The sequence below is a fragment of the Euleptes europaea genome, chromosome 8 (assembly GCF_029931775.1).
Source record: "Euleptes europaea isolate rEulEur1 chromosome 8, rEulEur1.hap1, whole genome shotgun sequence".
Lineage (NCBI taxonomy): Eukaryota > Metazoa > Chordata > Lepidosauria > Squamata > Sphaerodactylidae > Euleptes > Euleptes europaea.
The window spans coordinates 52,191,098-52,205,498 of record NC_079319.1 but is presented as its reverse complement, the minus strand read 5'-3'; the positions used below and the strand labels follow the sequence as shown (position 1 = coordinate 52,205,498).

Sequence of the window (14,401 nt, the reverse complement as noted above, 5' to 3'; positions counted from 1 at the left end):
CCGTAGAAGTGTCTAAAGTGAACTTTAAACAGGTTAGAAATAAAATTTGACAGTCCTGAACTTGTTTAAAGCATAGTTGTGTTTTTAGGTCGCTCATGTCTGTGGACCAACTAGTAAGAAAATAAGGACAGGGCTTGGAGTGGGTGAACCAGCATCGGTGCTGCAGCCAAATCCTTGCCGAGTGACAAAAACTGCACAACAACACAATCAGCAAGGTATCTGTTGAAATCACTGCACTGCGTTATGTTTCCTGTCTTTAGCCTTTGATGCGTTGGTGGTGATGGGAAGTGCTGTCAAGTAACATCTGGCTTATGTCGACCCTGTAGGGTTTTCAAGGCAATAAGTTGTTTGCCATTGCCTGCCTCCTTGTAGCAACCCGGGACTTCCTTTCCTGGTCTCCCATCCAAGTACTCACCGGGGCTAACCCTGCTTCCTTCTTTCTAATTCCCTTTTAAAATTTCCCTGTATGTGACATCCACAATCTATAGTAGCCATTAGTATGTATGTGTGTTTAGAATGTTATGCTTGCTAAGACATAACATTAATTACTTTGACCAACACTTCTTTTTCTCTTGAAGATAAGCCATCCTTGGAAAGCGTGCAGTGGAGTATAGATCCAGGAGCAGACCTTTCCCAGTATAAAATGGACGTGACTCTAATAGACACAAAAGTAAGCAGTGCTCAAGTGTTTTGCTCAGAGGGCAAAATTTTTTTGTTGCTATTCACAAAATGGGCTTATTCAAGATAAAGCAGGTTGCTGCTTCTAAGCTGTATACCTAAATCATAGCTTAGAAAACAGAAGAGAATTTAAACTGGTTGTGCAGATCCATAGACCAATTCAAAGATGTGGTTGCTGACTTGTGAGAGATGACACCAAATTATTTAGGGTGGTTAAAACAAAATCAAACTGTGAAGAGCTCCAGAAGGATCTCTGCATACTGCAAGAATGGGCATTAAAATGGCAAATGAGATTCAATGTGAGCAAGTGTAAAGTGATGCATATTGGGACAAAAAATCCCAACTTCACATATACACTGATGGGATCTGTGCTGGCAGCGACAGATCAAGAAAGGGATCTTGGGGTGGTAGTGGATAGCTCAATGAAGATGTCAACCCAGTGTGCGGCTGCTGTAAAAAAGGCAAATTCCATGCTGGCCATAATTAGACAAGGAATAGAGAATAAAACTGCTGATATCATACTGCCCTTGTACAAATCGATGGTGAGACCACACTTGGAATACTGTGTACAGTTCTGGTCACCACACCTAAAAAAGGATATTACAGAGCTTGAGAAGGTGCAGAAAAGAGCAACCAAAATGATTAAGGGACTAGAGCAACTGTCCTATGGGGAGCGGTTAGGACGCTTAGGGCTGTTTAGCTTGGAAAGAAGGTGGCTAAGGGGAAACATGATAGAGGTCTATAAAATTATGCATGGTTTGGAGAGAGTGGACAGGGAGAAGTTTTTCTCTCTCTCCCATAATACTAGAACACGGGGTCATCTGCTAAAGCTGGAGAGTGAGAGATTCAAAACAGATAAAAGGAAATATTTTTTCACACAACGCATAGTTACATTGTGGAACTCCCTGCCCCAGGATGTAGTGATGGCTGCCAGCTTGGAGGGCTTTAAGAGGGGAGTGGACATATTCATGGAGGAGAGGGGTATTCATGGTTATTAGTTAGAAGGGTCATGCTGCATACCTATTCTCTCTAGTATCAGAGGAGCATGCCTATAATTTTGGGTGCGGTGGAACACAGGCAGGATGGTGCTCCTGCACTTGTCTTGCTTGTGGCTTCCTAAAGGCACCTGGTTGGCCACTGTGTGAACAGACTGCTGGACTTGATGGGCCTTGGTCTGATCCAGCAGAGCCTTTCTTATGTTCTTATGAGAGTTCTTGGGTATCCGTATAAATACTGAACTTTTGTGGGGAACTGGTTGTTTGAAAACACCACCACAAAATCTCTCCACCTGTGGAAAGTTAATGTTGCACTTTCTTGCCTTCTGTCCCAGGTTCAATCCCCGGCACCTCCAGTTAAAGGGACTAGGCAGTAGGTGATGAGAAAGATCCTTACCTCAGACCCTGGAGAGCCACTGCCAGTCTGAGTAGACAATACTGACTTTGATGGACCAGGGGTCTGATTCAGTATAAGGCAGCTTCATGTGTTGATGTGTTCCTCTGCTCTCACAGGAATGTTATATCTCATTGCATTGAAAGAAACTTAAAGATCAATCCTGAACAGATGTACTCAGAATCCTACTCCTGTTAAATTAGGCTTACTCTCAGGAAAATATTCTTAGGATTGTGTGATTGCTGAAGTTGTTTTTTAAAGTCCTGAATTGCTTGCTTGCCTTCCTTAAATGAAAGTTTTGTGTTGGCAAATTTTCCGTCAGTTTATCTGCTTGAAACATATATGTGAGCATCTTGTTTCTTTGTAAAAATTTCAAGGAATAATTTGAAATATGGTCTCGTGGTAGTTTGTCATAGCAGTGTAATATTTCAAACAAATCATAATTTTTCCAAAAAAAACTCAAGCAGTTTTATGGTTAAGGTCAGTTGCAAGCTTTTGCGCAATTGTCATGCTAAAAGAAAACATGGGCCTATTGGAGAGGGGAAATGTTTTTAAATGTTGTAGTATGGACCACAAGCACACAGTATCTTCTACCCTAATGGCTACATTGAAAGCCTATTATGTGTGAATGGACCAGACTAGAGGTCCTGTCTTTCTTTATTATTAAAAAATGCACACTCAAAATGAATAGGAACTGGGTCTGGTTGTTGTTTTTCTAGATTCAGGATTGGGAATTAATTTCCCATTCAGTATATTTTAAAATCCAAAGTGTTTTTAAAGCTAATGACAAAGGTATAATCCAGTTTTTACAGGTTCGTTTGAAGCTGAGATCTGAGAATTCCCATTGTTTATGTGAGTGAAGAAAGCAGCCAAACATAGTATATGAATCATCTGTGAAATGTTGAGGATTCTAATAGAACCCTATAGGTTTCATTGGGTGGATGCAACATGTAACCAACAGTTTTAACATTTTTAAGTGCTGGTACCGGTACATTATGAACATGATAGAAGTTAAGTAGTTGTGTACTGACTGTTCTCTTTTTAAAGTGTGGTTACTATTATTGCTTTGTAACTATTTGCCTACAAGGAAAGTACCCAATCAAGAACTGGAGCGGAAACAGTAGATATGGAACATACGTATGTCAGTGAAAGTATTCTATTGAGATTGAAAAATCAGGAACAGAAAACAACAATCAGTGCACGTAAGTTTTTTTAATTGAACAATAGAAATCCACAACAGTATGTAAAATTTAGTTTCATTGATAACCAATATCTTGCACGTATTCAGTCATATATCACTCTGCTGGTGGATTATCAAGTACTTAACGGGGTGAATGTGTGAACAGTCCACTGGGTTTGAAACTATCAGAACCAAGGGATCACTGAGTAGATATAATGAGAGAACTTAGCAGGGTACAATCAGTTTAGAGAATGAAGCACAAAGGAAATACCCTTGGAGCCTGTTGTTCAGTCAGTGCAAAATGGGTGAAAAGAAACAGCTATACATAAGAATTCATAAGATCCTTTATGAGAAGTAGGAGACCTAGGGAGCCAAAATACCTAAAGGAGGCCCTAAAATGGAATTGGGATATCTTCTGTTCTGGATGGGGTTGCACTCCCCCTAAGGGAGAAAAAGTATAGCTTGGGAGTGCTGCTGGACCCAAACCTCCTGTTGGATAAACAGTGGCAACATTACCTGGTGAGCCAGCTGTGACCCATCTGGGCAGAAAAGACCTTGCCGCTGTGGTGCGTGGTAACATCTGGATTAGATTACGCTACAGGGGCTGCACTTGAAAATTGAACAGAAGTATGTATAGAATGCTTCAGGCAGAATGTTGACTGGAGTTGGTAATAGGGACCATATCACTCCGGTGCTGTTTCATCTATACTAGCTCCCAATTTGCTTCTGGACCCAATTGAAGGTGATGGGATTGACCTTTAAAGCCCTATACAGCTTGGGGTTAGCATACTTTAAAGGCCGCCTACTCTCATATGAACCTACCCAACAACTCTGGTCATTTTCATAGGCCCTAGTTCAGGTGCCCTGGCCATCTGAGGCTAGACAGGGGGCAACCCAAGAAAGGGCCTTCTCAATCGTGGCCCTGAAACTTTGGAACTCCCTTGCCAGGAAGATTCATCTGTTTCCTTCTGTCATTGTCTTCTGCCAGTGTGTAAAGACTTTTTTGTTTTGTTTGGTGTTCCCATACTTACTTTTATTAGCCCTCCTCCCTGTTTGTGTTTATATGTTTTAATTGTTTAAAATATTTTATATACAGTTGATTTTGAACACTGTTTCAATGTTTGTAATATGTTAATGCTCACCATGTAGGGGTCCTGAGTTGGATGGAAAGGTGGCAATACAAGTGTTTTAAATAAGTAAGCAGATAAAATGGATTAGCTTATGAGCTTTGGGATCATGTCCTCACACAAGGAGCAGGCTCACAGTTACAGATGCTTTTGGGCCCAGCATTATTATCTAGGTGACAGCTGTAGCTGGCTTTTGTGTTTTACTTATTTTACCAACTGCGTGCATTTCTAGATAGGAATGATCTGACCCCACTACCTTGCATTCCCTTGTCACTTCTTGATTGGACAGCTATAGTCCATGAGAGGTTATCCCTGGATAGTACTTCAGCTGATCCAGAATAAGACGTCTCATCTTCTATCTAGAGCTAGTCACTGAACTCAAGTAACCCAATCAGAAATCTTTGTCTGGCTAACAGCTAATTCCTGGGCAGAACTCAAGCTGCTCGTCCTAAACTGTGGGGGTCTGTGATACCTTAGGGAGCACTTTTCCCCATATACACCTTCCCAGGAACTAGGATATCAATTATTTGGTTACCATCATTGTCAGCAGCAAAACACCTTCCGCTAGGTATGAGACTTTTCAGTGATGCCACCAACACTTTGGAATGCCCCCATGATCCAGTAAGCCTACTCAATTGGCTTATTGAAAACTTTCCCCTCCAGGCTTTTTATGCCAGTGGTTTAAGTCGCACTACTGTAGCCTTTAATTTTAAGAATTATAGAACTGTATTTGATATTTTATGTTTTGACTTTGTCCTTATATGCTTTATTGCAAGCAGGGGTGATGGCCTCTGGGATAAAAAAAAAAGTAGTGAAATTCTAAATTTAAATCTGTGGCATTTACGTAGCCTAAAGAAAGTTAACTTCTCCATGCCCCCCCCATGCATGCATACTAAATCTGCATATTGTGGTGCTGTTTCCAAACCTACTCTTCATCTTTACCTGATAGTTACTGTTTTATGTCCTTATTAAGGTTAAAGAAACATAATAGTAAAAGTTCTTCTCTTGACCCATGTTGAGCTGTCGACTTTATCACTATCCTGAATTGGTTACAAGAATAATCTGTATATTGGAACTCTTTCTATTAATGGATACATGCTATACAAGAAGATACTGCATGCTAACAGCAAATTGAGGAACAGACACAAGATTGTTCACAGATGAATAAAGCAGATACACTGCTTTATTAGCCTGAATTGTCAAGAATTATGCTAGTAATTCTTGTATGTTTGTTTGTAGAAAATGAAAGAAGAAAGAATGGTGACTTAACAGAAATATTTGATCGGACATCATATGAAGAATACAACTCCTATTTAGAAGATGATAATCGTCCAGAATATGACAATAAAGAGATGTCTCAGGAGCAAGGGGAAGAAAATAAGACAATATCAGCAGTAAAGGAAAACCAACAGAGTACTTATTTTTATTCTGTAACCTAACCTGTATAAATGAGATGAGGGTGCAACTTTATTTTGAATGCACAAAGATGATCTTTAACTTTTGTTTTTACATTTTAATGATGTAATTCAAGGAAAAGTTGATATATCTTGTGTGGATAAATGGATAGATAATGTTATCACAATATCTTATTGTAATTGTAAGCAATATTTCCATTTAAAGTATATTTTATGTATTTTCAGGGCATGAAGACAAAAAAGATAAAACCAAACAGAAGGCTTTTGTTGAGCCTTATTTTAAAAGTGATGAAAGGTAAATACATATTTTTATGTAGCCAGTTTCTGCACTATAAAAAATATTCACTTTTTTTTTCATCTGCAAGTTATTATATAGCAAAACTGGAAGTCTGTTGCTGGGAAAAATTTACAAAGAAAGTAAATAGTACAAAATATATGACTGGAATACTTGTCAGTTTAACAACAGGAAAATATTGTGTAGATGAAACCTGCTTCCAACATAAGGACTGCAAAAGATAAAAAGTAAAGAAATGCTTCTCTTGTAACCATCATTTGATTGACATTTGGGATGCTGATTACTTGCTCAAGCTTTGTTCGTTATAGCTGTTTAATAACCTATTAAGTGACAGGAGATGATGCAGTAGCAGCATTTATACTACCTTTGAACACCTGTTGTGATCAGGTCACCTTGAAGTCTATGCAGTGTGAATGATAATTAACAATGGACTTATACTCTTCTGCCTTATCAGTCCTATAAGATAACAATAAACAATGTTCAGAAGAATGGTAATAGAGCTACTGCCATGATGGTGACCTGATCCAGCTTTTTTCCCTTACGTGTATAATATAGCAATAGTTAAATCAAACTGCTGACGCTTCTGCTAGAATCCCTTTTAATGTTGTAACGTTAAGCAAGTAGAGTTTCAGAGTCTAAAAAATAATAGCAATTTTCAGTCCTTGCAATACCTCTGCTTACTTTTCAGGAAGAACTCTGTATTAGATTTTCCTCATGTTGAGGTTGTTCGTAAGAGAGATGAGAGAAGAAAATTACCTGGCCATACTTGTAAGGAATGTGACATAGTAAGTAAATTACTTGAACAATATACATATTGTTCAATAAATGTATGCAATAGATGATAATAATGAACACAGGGAGAAAGTCCTCTTTTATTGCTTTATGTCTCAAAAATTGGATCTCAAGATTTGTGTTAATTTTCCCAAGCATGTCTTTATTTGCACAGGTTTTTCTAATTGTAATTTTGAACACAGCTGCTCCAAAAAGGTCTACCAACTTTGGGGGGTCGCTGTTTGGGTGGCATGGGGGGGGTCTGTATTAGGAGGGAAGCTTCAGAAGCCTGGTGTGTGTGCGCTGATACAAACTGCATGATCCTTTTGGATCTTGCCCTCTCCAAGATTTCACTATTCTTGCATATTTAAACTGACATTGTATTTCATGGCAATACTTCATTTGGGAATTAACTTATATGAATAATTGTGGAACTCCCTGCCCCAGGATGTAGTATGGCTGCCAACTTGGAAAGCTTTAAGAGGGGAGTGGACATGTTCATGAAGGTTAGGGCAATTCATGGCTACTAGTAAAACTGGATACTAGTCATGGAGCATACCTATTCTCTCAAGGATCAGAGGAACATGCCTATTCTATTAGGTGCTGTGGAACACAGGCAGGATAACATTGCTGCAGTCGTCTTGCTTGTGGGCTTCCTAGAGGCATCTGGTTGGCCACTATATGAACAGACTGCCGGACTTGATGGACCTTGGTCTGATCCAGCATGGTTTTTCTTATGTTCTAATAAGGCATTAGCAAATACTTTCCTAGCTTTCGTAGAAAAGAGCAAGAGTCCAGTAGCACCTTAAGGACTAACAAAAATATTTTCTGGAAGGGTATGAGCTTTCGTGAACCACAGCTCACTAGCTGTGGCTCACGAAAGCTCATACCCTGCCAGAAAATATTTTTGTTAGTCTTTAAGGTGCTACTGGACTCTTGCTCTTTTCTACTACTGCAGACAGACTAACACGGCTACCCACTGTGAATTTCCTAGCTTTAGCATACTTTTTCTTGCCTCTGACTTAATGCACTGCTTCTGATAACCTGATATAAAATGCATCCAATAATCCTATGACAGCAATTTGTTTAGATCAGTCTTCTACCACGCTGTCTTTCAGCGAAGCATTAATACTTACTGTTTAATTTTCCATTTTTAGCCATTTTTGTCTTTTCAAGTTTCTTTATTTAAAATGAGCACATTAATGTATTTCTGCAATGAAACCTTTACAAGGAAAAACTTAATAAAATCTCAGCTAGACTTTTTTTATATTACACATAGCTTAATTTATAGCTCACTGTGGGACTAAATTATCTGTTCCAAAATATGTGAAATTTAGAAGCCTTGAAAGGAAGACAGGGCATAAAGGCAGCTCTGTGTCTTGTATGTGAACAATTTTAATTTCCTGTCTGTGTACAGTACAGGGCTTTTCCTCTCCAGGAACTTGGTTCTTGTTACATTTTGGCAGCTCTGAGGTCAGAAACATTATGAGGCTTTTTTCTAATAAAGAAAAGTTTCAATAAGGACAACACTTTTAAGCATTTATGAAAGTAACTTCTTGTATAAACTTTCCAAGAAGAATGTTTCACAAAAAAATATGGAATGTCAGTAAAGGCATTTTTACCAAAACATTCAGATGAGGCACAGAATACTTCTAAATCAGCGTCAGGCTAGATGGGAAAGTTAAATATTGGAATGAAAATATTTTGATTAACACTTGTGGCTCTGAATGTAGTCTACAAAGCATGAGGAAGCATCTGGGGAAGTCAATAGAAGCGATAAGCTGTATTGCATCATTAAAAATATCTTGCTGTGTCAGGCCAATGTCTATCTAGTTTAGCATCCTGTTTCAAACAGTGGCCACCCAGATGCCTCTGGGAAGCTTGCAAGCAGGGCATAAAACAGCCTTGTGGTCCCACGGGCAAAAAGGCTCCCTGGGAGAAGGTTAAACCAAATAAAACTCATACAACATACTCTTTGGGTAATTAAATGGCCACAGTTTTTTTTATTGATTACAGTAGATGGAGCATTGGCGGAACATGGGGGCAGATCCAGGGATTGGAAAACCACCCTGTTGTCCGATGATCGAAAGCATCGATAATCGGCCCAAACCCCTTGCTTGGGACAGCACCGGAGTATTGCTAAAGTGACTCCTTCCAGGACACAGATCTCTGTGTGAGGCCAATGCTACCTGGGACTGGAGCACCCAAAGCCAGCTCCTGAACTAGGCAACTCTGATGTGCTCCATCCCGGGATCCCCCCTAAACAGGAAGGAAAAACACCTTTTTCCATCTGGATCAGCCCCCATGCCAAACCTCCCACAGCTGTGACGGAAAGAATGGAAACACCGAAATTGAAGGGAAGGGCTGGCGGGTCACTTTGCCATCCTGCCACGAAAAGAGGCGGCGGTTGGGCAACGTCCCTTTAAATAGGCACGGGGAGGGGCTCTGAATGCCGGCGCCCTCCTGACGTCTCTCTCCCACGTCACTCCTGTGGCCACGGGAAAAACGGTGGAGCTCTCGCGAGGGGGCCAGACTGAGATCTCGCCCCTCCCGCAAGACCCAGCTTCCCCCTCAGGAGCCCGCCCGGGAGGCCACAAACACACAACTTGTTGATTCCCGTCGTGTCACTTCTCCTGTTTGACTTCAGCATCTGGTATTGAGAACTATACTGCCTCTATAAAGGTTCCAATTTACTTCTGAAGTTAAGTAGCCATTGGTAGACAGATGCATAGACTACAGGTCTTTTGAAATAACTTAATCCAGCAGTGGCCGTAATCCACTTGTGGTCATAAATTCTGTAAATTAGTTATACATTTTGTGAAAGATTATTTTTATTTGTCTGCCTGAACTCAGTACCCATCAAATTCATTGGTGACCTATTAAAAGAAGGTTTTTATATGCCGACTTTCTCTACCACTTAAGGGAGACTCAAACCAGCTTACAATCACCTTCCCTTCATCTCCCCACAACAGACACCGTGTGAGGTCGGTGAGGCTGAGAGAGCTCTTACAGAGCTGTAACTTGCCCAAGGTCACCCAGCTGGCTTCGTGTATAGGAGTGGGGAAACAAATCCAGTTCACCAGATTAGCCTCCACCACTCATGTGAAGGATTGGGGAATCAAACCGGTTCTCCGGATTAGAGTCCACCGCTCCAAACCACCGCTCTTAACCACTACACCACACTGGCTGTATGATCTCACATTTGATGAATGCCTATATCTTAGGGATGGGCATGTTGGATATTCTTATTGGAGAAGACAATTCTCCTTTCCCTTCATTCTCTTTTGTCAGCTGTTTTCTCTTAATGGCATCATAGTATTACAGAAAAGCACCAACTAAAGGCCAGTTCACACGAACATCTACACAAAGCAGATCATATGAGCTGGCTCCATTGAAAACGGCTTGGGAGGAGTGTGAAAGTTTTGTTTCTGGAGTGTTCTGTATGGAGTCATTTGCTTAGAGCAGGGGTGGGGAACCTTTTTCCTGCCAAGGGCCATTTGCTCATTTATACGGTAACATAATTCGGGGGCCATAACCAGGTGTAGATCTCCCTGCGCGGGAGGTGGGAGAGGCTAGGGTTGCCAGGTCACCAGCCACCACCGGGGAGGCCACGCAGAGAAGGCCTGGAAGGCATCCCCACTCCCCCCTCTCTCCCCCTTCCCAGGTGGGAGGACAGCCAGCAGTGGGCCCCGAGCAAACAAGGCGCCAGGGAGGCGCAGCCCGCAGCCAATCCTCAGGGAAGGAAGGGAGGAAGGAAAGAAAGCAGAGAAATGGAGGGGGAGAAAAGGACAGAAGGAGACAGACAAAGAAAGAGACGAGGGAGAGAGGGGGAGAAAGGAGAAAGAGTGACAGAAAAAGAGGAAGAGAGAACAGCCTCCCCCCCCCACACACACACACACACCCCGCACAATCCGGCCCCAGGCAACCGTGCCTCAGGGTCCCCACCTCCCCCAACACACACGGCCGCACACGCAGCCCCGCATGACCAGGCCCCAGCCTCCACGGCCACCCACCCCGAGTCCACAAAAGGCCCTCCAAGCCCGATCGGCTCTCATGCACATGTTCCGCCGCTGGGAGCCACCGGCCTCTTCCCCCCCCCCCTCGCCGCTTGACAGGCGGCGAGAGGGGCTTACAGTGTGCCGTGGCGTTCCTGCATGCCGCGACTGTAGGGGCAGACTTGGGGGAAGCGTCCCTCCCACTCCTCCCTCCTCTCACTGACCAACAGTCGAGGAGAGGAAATCCAAAGGGCGCTGCGGCCCCAGGAACACCCTCGGGGAGGGCCACGCTGTGCTGCGCCTCCGCGGCTGGGCCCTGGAGCTCCCGAGGGCCACTGAAAATGTCCTCAGGCCGGACGTTCCCCATCCCTGGCTTAGAGGATGACTGTCTTCTCCCATTGGGAGCCTGGCCATTTACTGAGTAGTCATCTGGGGTGATGCTCTGGGTCTATAAAATGATTTAATAGTACGTCTTTCACATTTAACTTTGTTTATGTGCCTACATATATGTCATTGTCAAACCTCTCAGGTGTTCAGTCATTGAGATATCTACAAATGAAAGCAAAATATCTCCCATCAAATGTACCTGTGGCAATCACCATGGCCTAGCTATAACTCAATACCTGCATGTTCCCAGTGCTGTGACACTCTGTATAACTAGAATTGACTTTGGTCGACCACACTCAAAAGGGAATAACTAAAGAAATGAATTCTACTGTATACACCTCTTTCTTAGAGCTCCAGCGTGGTGTAGTGGTTAAGAGCGGTGGTTTGGAGTGGTGGACTCTGATCTGGAGAGCCGGGTTTGATTCCCCGCTACTCCATATGAGCAGCGGAGGCTAATCTGGTGAACTTGGTTGGTTTCCCCACTCCTATACACAAAGCCAGCTGGGTGACCTTGGGCAAGTTTCAGCTCTGTTAGAGCTCTCTCAGCCCCACCGACCTCACAGGGTGTCTGTTGTGGGGAGGGGAAGGGAAGTTGATTGTAAGCTGGTTTGAGTCTCCCATAAGTGGTAGAGAAAGTCAGCATATAAAAACCATCTCTTCTTCTTCTTAGTGTAGCAAACCAGGGTTCAGATCAACTTGTTAATGTTTAAAGAGTTAGGAGTAAAAGAAGGACTATTCCTGTTGCTACAGCAGAAGATCAATGAAATAATCTGTTTCTGTGACTGTTACAGACATAATATTTTCATAACTGTGGCTTGGAGAGTTGGAATGTGGGGGCATGTCACACACTTGCTCCACTCCTAAATGTGAAAATCCACTCCTTTGGTTTTCAGAGCTGACTGAAAGGCACCAGTACATCTGCATGGATGCCAGCGCTAACAATTTTTAGCTTTAAAACTGGCTGTTTTTAAAATTTGAGGCAGTTTGCGGACACTGTATAGATCCAACACTGCCCTGTGATCTCTGGGGAGAGATTCACACATGATAAGAGGGGGAGAAGGTGCATGCAAGTTTTCGATATGCTCCAGATCCTTATCTTGGTTAAGAGATCACAAACAATATAAATGTGCTAACTCTATATGAATTTAATGTATTCAAAGCCATTCTCTTCTTAACTCTTTCAAAATATGTTTGAATGCAGACCCTGGAGCCATGCACAGGATTCATTCTGCACTGAAAAAAATATAACATACAAAGCAGCCATAGGGCAAAGACCTAAATGTTTGTGGGTGCAGGCCAGCACTTGTGGTGGATTTGTGCATTGTTACATGTTCTCGATTGAAGCCATTTTTATTGTATTTAACTGAATTGTACTTTGTATACACTTATTAATATGGAGATTCTGCAATGTCCCATAGTATTATGCAGACTTTCCTGAAGGAGAGAGAGAGAAGAAGTTAGCTGCCTGTTCAAGGCATCGATCTCGCTACATTCCTCCTGACACACCAGAGAACTTCTGGGAGGTTGGATTTCCTTCCACCCAAATGTGTGTCGAAAGAGGTAGGGGCATGTTTTTATTTATTTATTCATTCATTCATTCATTTATTTATTTAAAAGCCTAAAAGTGAAAATAGGGAACTAACAGATCCAGAGCTCTGTTTTGCCTGCTGTTAGTTAAGTTGTTTGACCCTGACTGATGTAGGAATCTGAAATACTAAACTATCTGTTACTAAATGGGGGAAAACCTATTGTTCTAGGAACGGAAAGTGTCATGTGGTTCAAAGATACAACAAAAGCTTCCCTGACTTAACTAATAGGAAATAGAATCAATGTGAGATTTGTGTATTGGCTTGTGTACAAGGGTAAAAAAGCATATGAGTATTCAAGGATCAACCTTTAACTCATTGTGAAAATTGTCCTGATAGTATCTGCCTCTTATTCTGTTTCCAATGGAAGGATTGTAATAAAGCAATATAGTTAACAATCTGCTTATTACATAAAGGCTCCTTATGGTGTCTTAAGCATTAGACTATGTTGATGTGCTAAAAAAAATCTGTTATTTAAAAATAAAGCACAGCATCCTAAAACTTTTATTGTATACAAGCCGTGTAATAAAAAAATTTCCCTCTTGTTTAATTTTTTTTAAGGTTACATAAAAGAAGACCTTGCTCCCTGCCCTCGTCCTAAAAGAAGACAGCCTTACAATGTGACATTTTCTCCGAAAGGCAAAGGGCAAAAAACATAATTGAGGTGTAAAACTAAAAAATACAAGTCTTCTGTGTCAGGCGGTATTTATAACCAGTGGAAAAATTGGATAAAAGTGAGGTTCATGGAGTATTTCTCCCTTCTCAAAAGACAAATAATTCTAGGAAATGAGCTATCATTTGACTATCTGGAGCTACAAATGCAACTATTTAATGTATATAGATATATTGTTTTATATGTATATTTCATTGTGCTTCATCCTGATTTTGCACCTTTCAATTAGGAGAGCCAGTAGCTGTTCCATGGGTACCTGCAGTTCAGCTTCCATGCTGGTTGTACTCAAACTTGGTGTAAGTTGGTGTTTTGGGTCCAGCAAAATTGCAGCTACTCAGTTCTACTTCAGGAGATTTCTGTGAGCCACAGACAGAATCTTAAGAGGGTGCTTCCATTTTGCACTGGATAACTTAAAAAAATTAACCACTTCTATTTTGTAATAAATTGTGTGTGGGGGAATAATAAACATTGATTTTCTTAATGACTTCACAGTGGTTCTTTCCAAAAAAGGTCTCTTGCCTAACATTTCTGAGCATTCATAATTTGTCTGCAAACTGGCACGGATGCTGGCGTAGGGCTACTTATGCTAGCCCCCCTGGACCACAGCCCCCCTGGACCACAGCAGCCTCCCTGTGCTGGCATCCTGGGAGTCGTTCCTGGGGGCGGATCTGCCTTTAGGCAGCTTCCTAACCCCTTTTGCCCCAGGAATGCCCCTCATGCTTTTTAAACTTGACTTCATAGGAATCTAGTTTTGGGGAGGGGCTGTGGCTCAGTGATAGAGCATCTGCTTGGCATGCAGAAGGTCCCAGGTTCAATCCCCGGAATCTCCAGCAGGTGGGAAAGACCTCTGCCTGAGACCCTGGAGAGCCGCTGCCGGTCTGAGTAGACAATACTGACTTTGATGG

The 14,401-nt window shown here is 41.9% G+C and overlaps 1 protein-coding gene across 1 annotated transcript in view; it reads left to right on the top strand.

Annotated features, from left to right (window-relative positions):
* Positions 1 to 13,498, top strand: part of RBBP8 (RB binding protein 8, endonuclease) — a 46,884-nt gene extending 33,386 nt beyond the window's left edge. The window contains exons 11-18 of the mRNA XM_056854124.1: positions 89 to 215; positions 579 to 670; positions 3,155 to 3,269; positions 5,614 to 5,787; positions 6,015 to 6,084; positions 6,773 to 6,869; positions 12,656 to 12,797; positions 13,385 to 13,498. Of these exons, the coding sequence (XP_056710102.1) occupies positions 89 to 215; positions 579 to 670; positions 3,155 to 3,269; positions 5,614 to 5,787; positions 6,015 to 6,084; positions 6,773 to 6,869; positions 12,656 to 12,797; positions 13,385 to 13,482 (915 nt within the window). The 3' untranslated portion in view covers positions 13,483 to 13,498. The remainder of the gene's footprint in view (positions 1 to 88; positions 216 to 578; positions 671 to 3,154; positions 3,270 to 5,613; positions 5,788 to 6,014; positions 6,085 to 6,772; positions 6,870 to 12,655; positions 12,798 to 13,384) is intronic.
* The last annotated feature ends 903 nt before the right edge of the window (positions 13,499 to 14,401 follow it).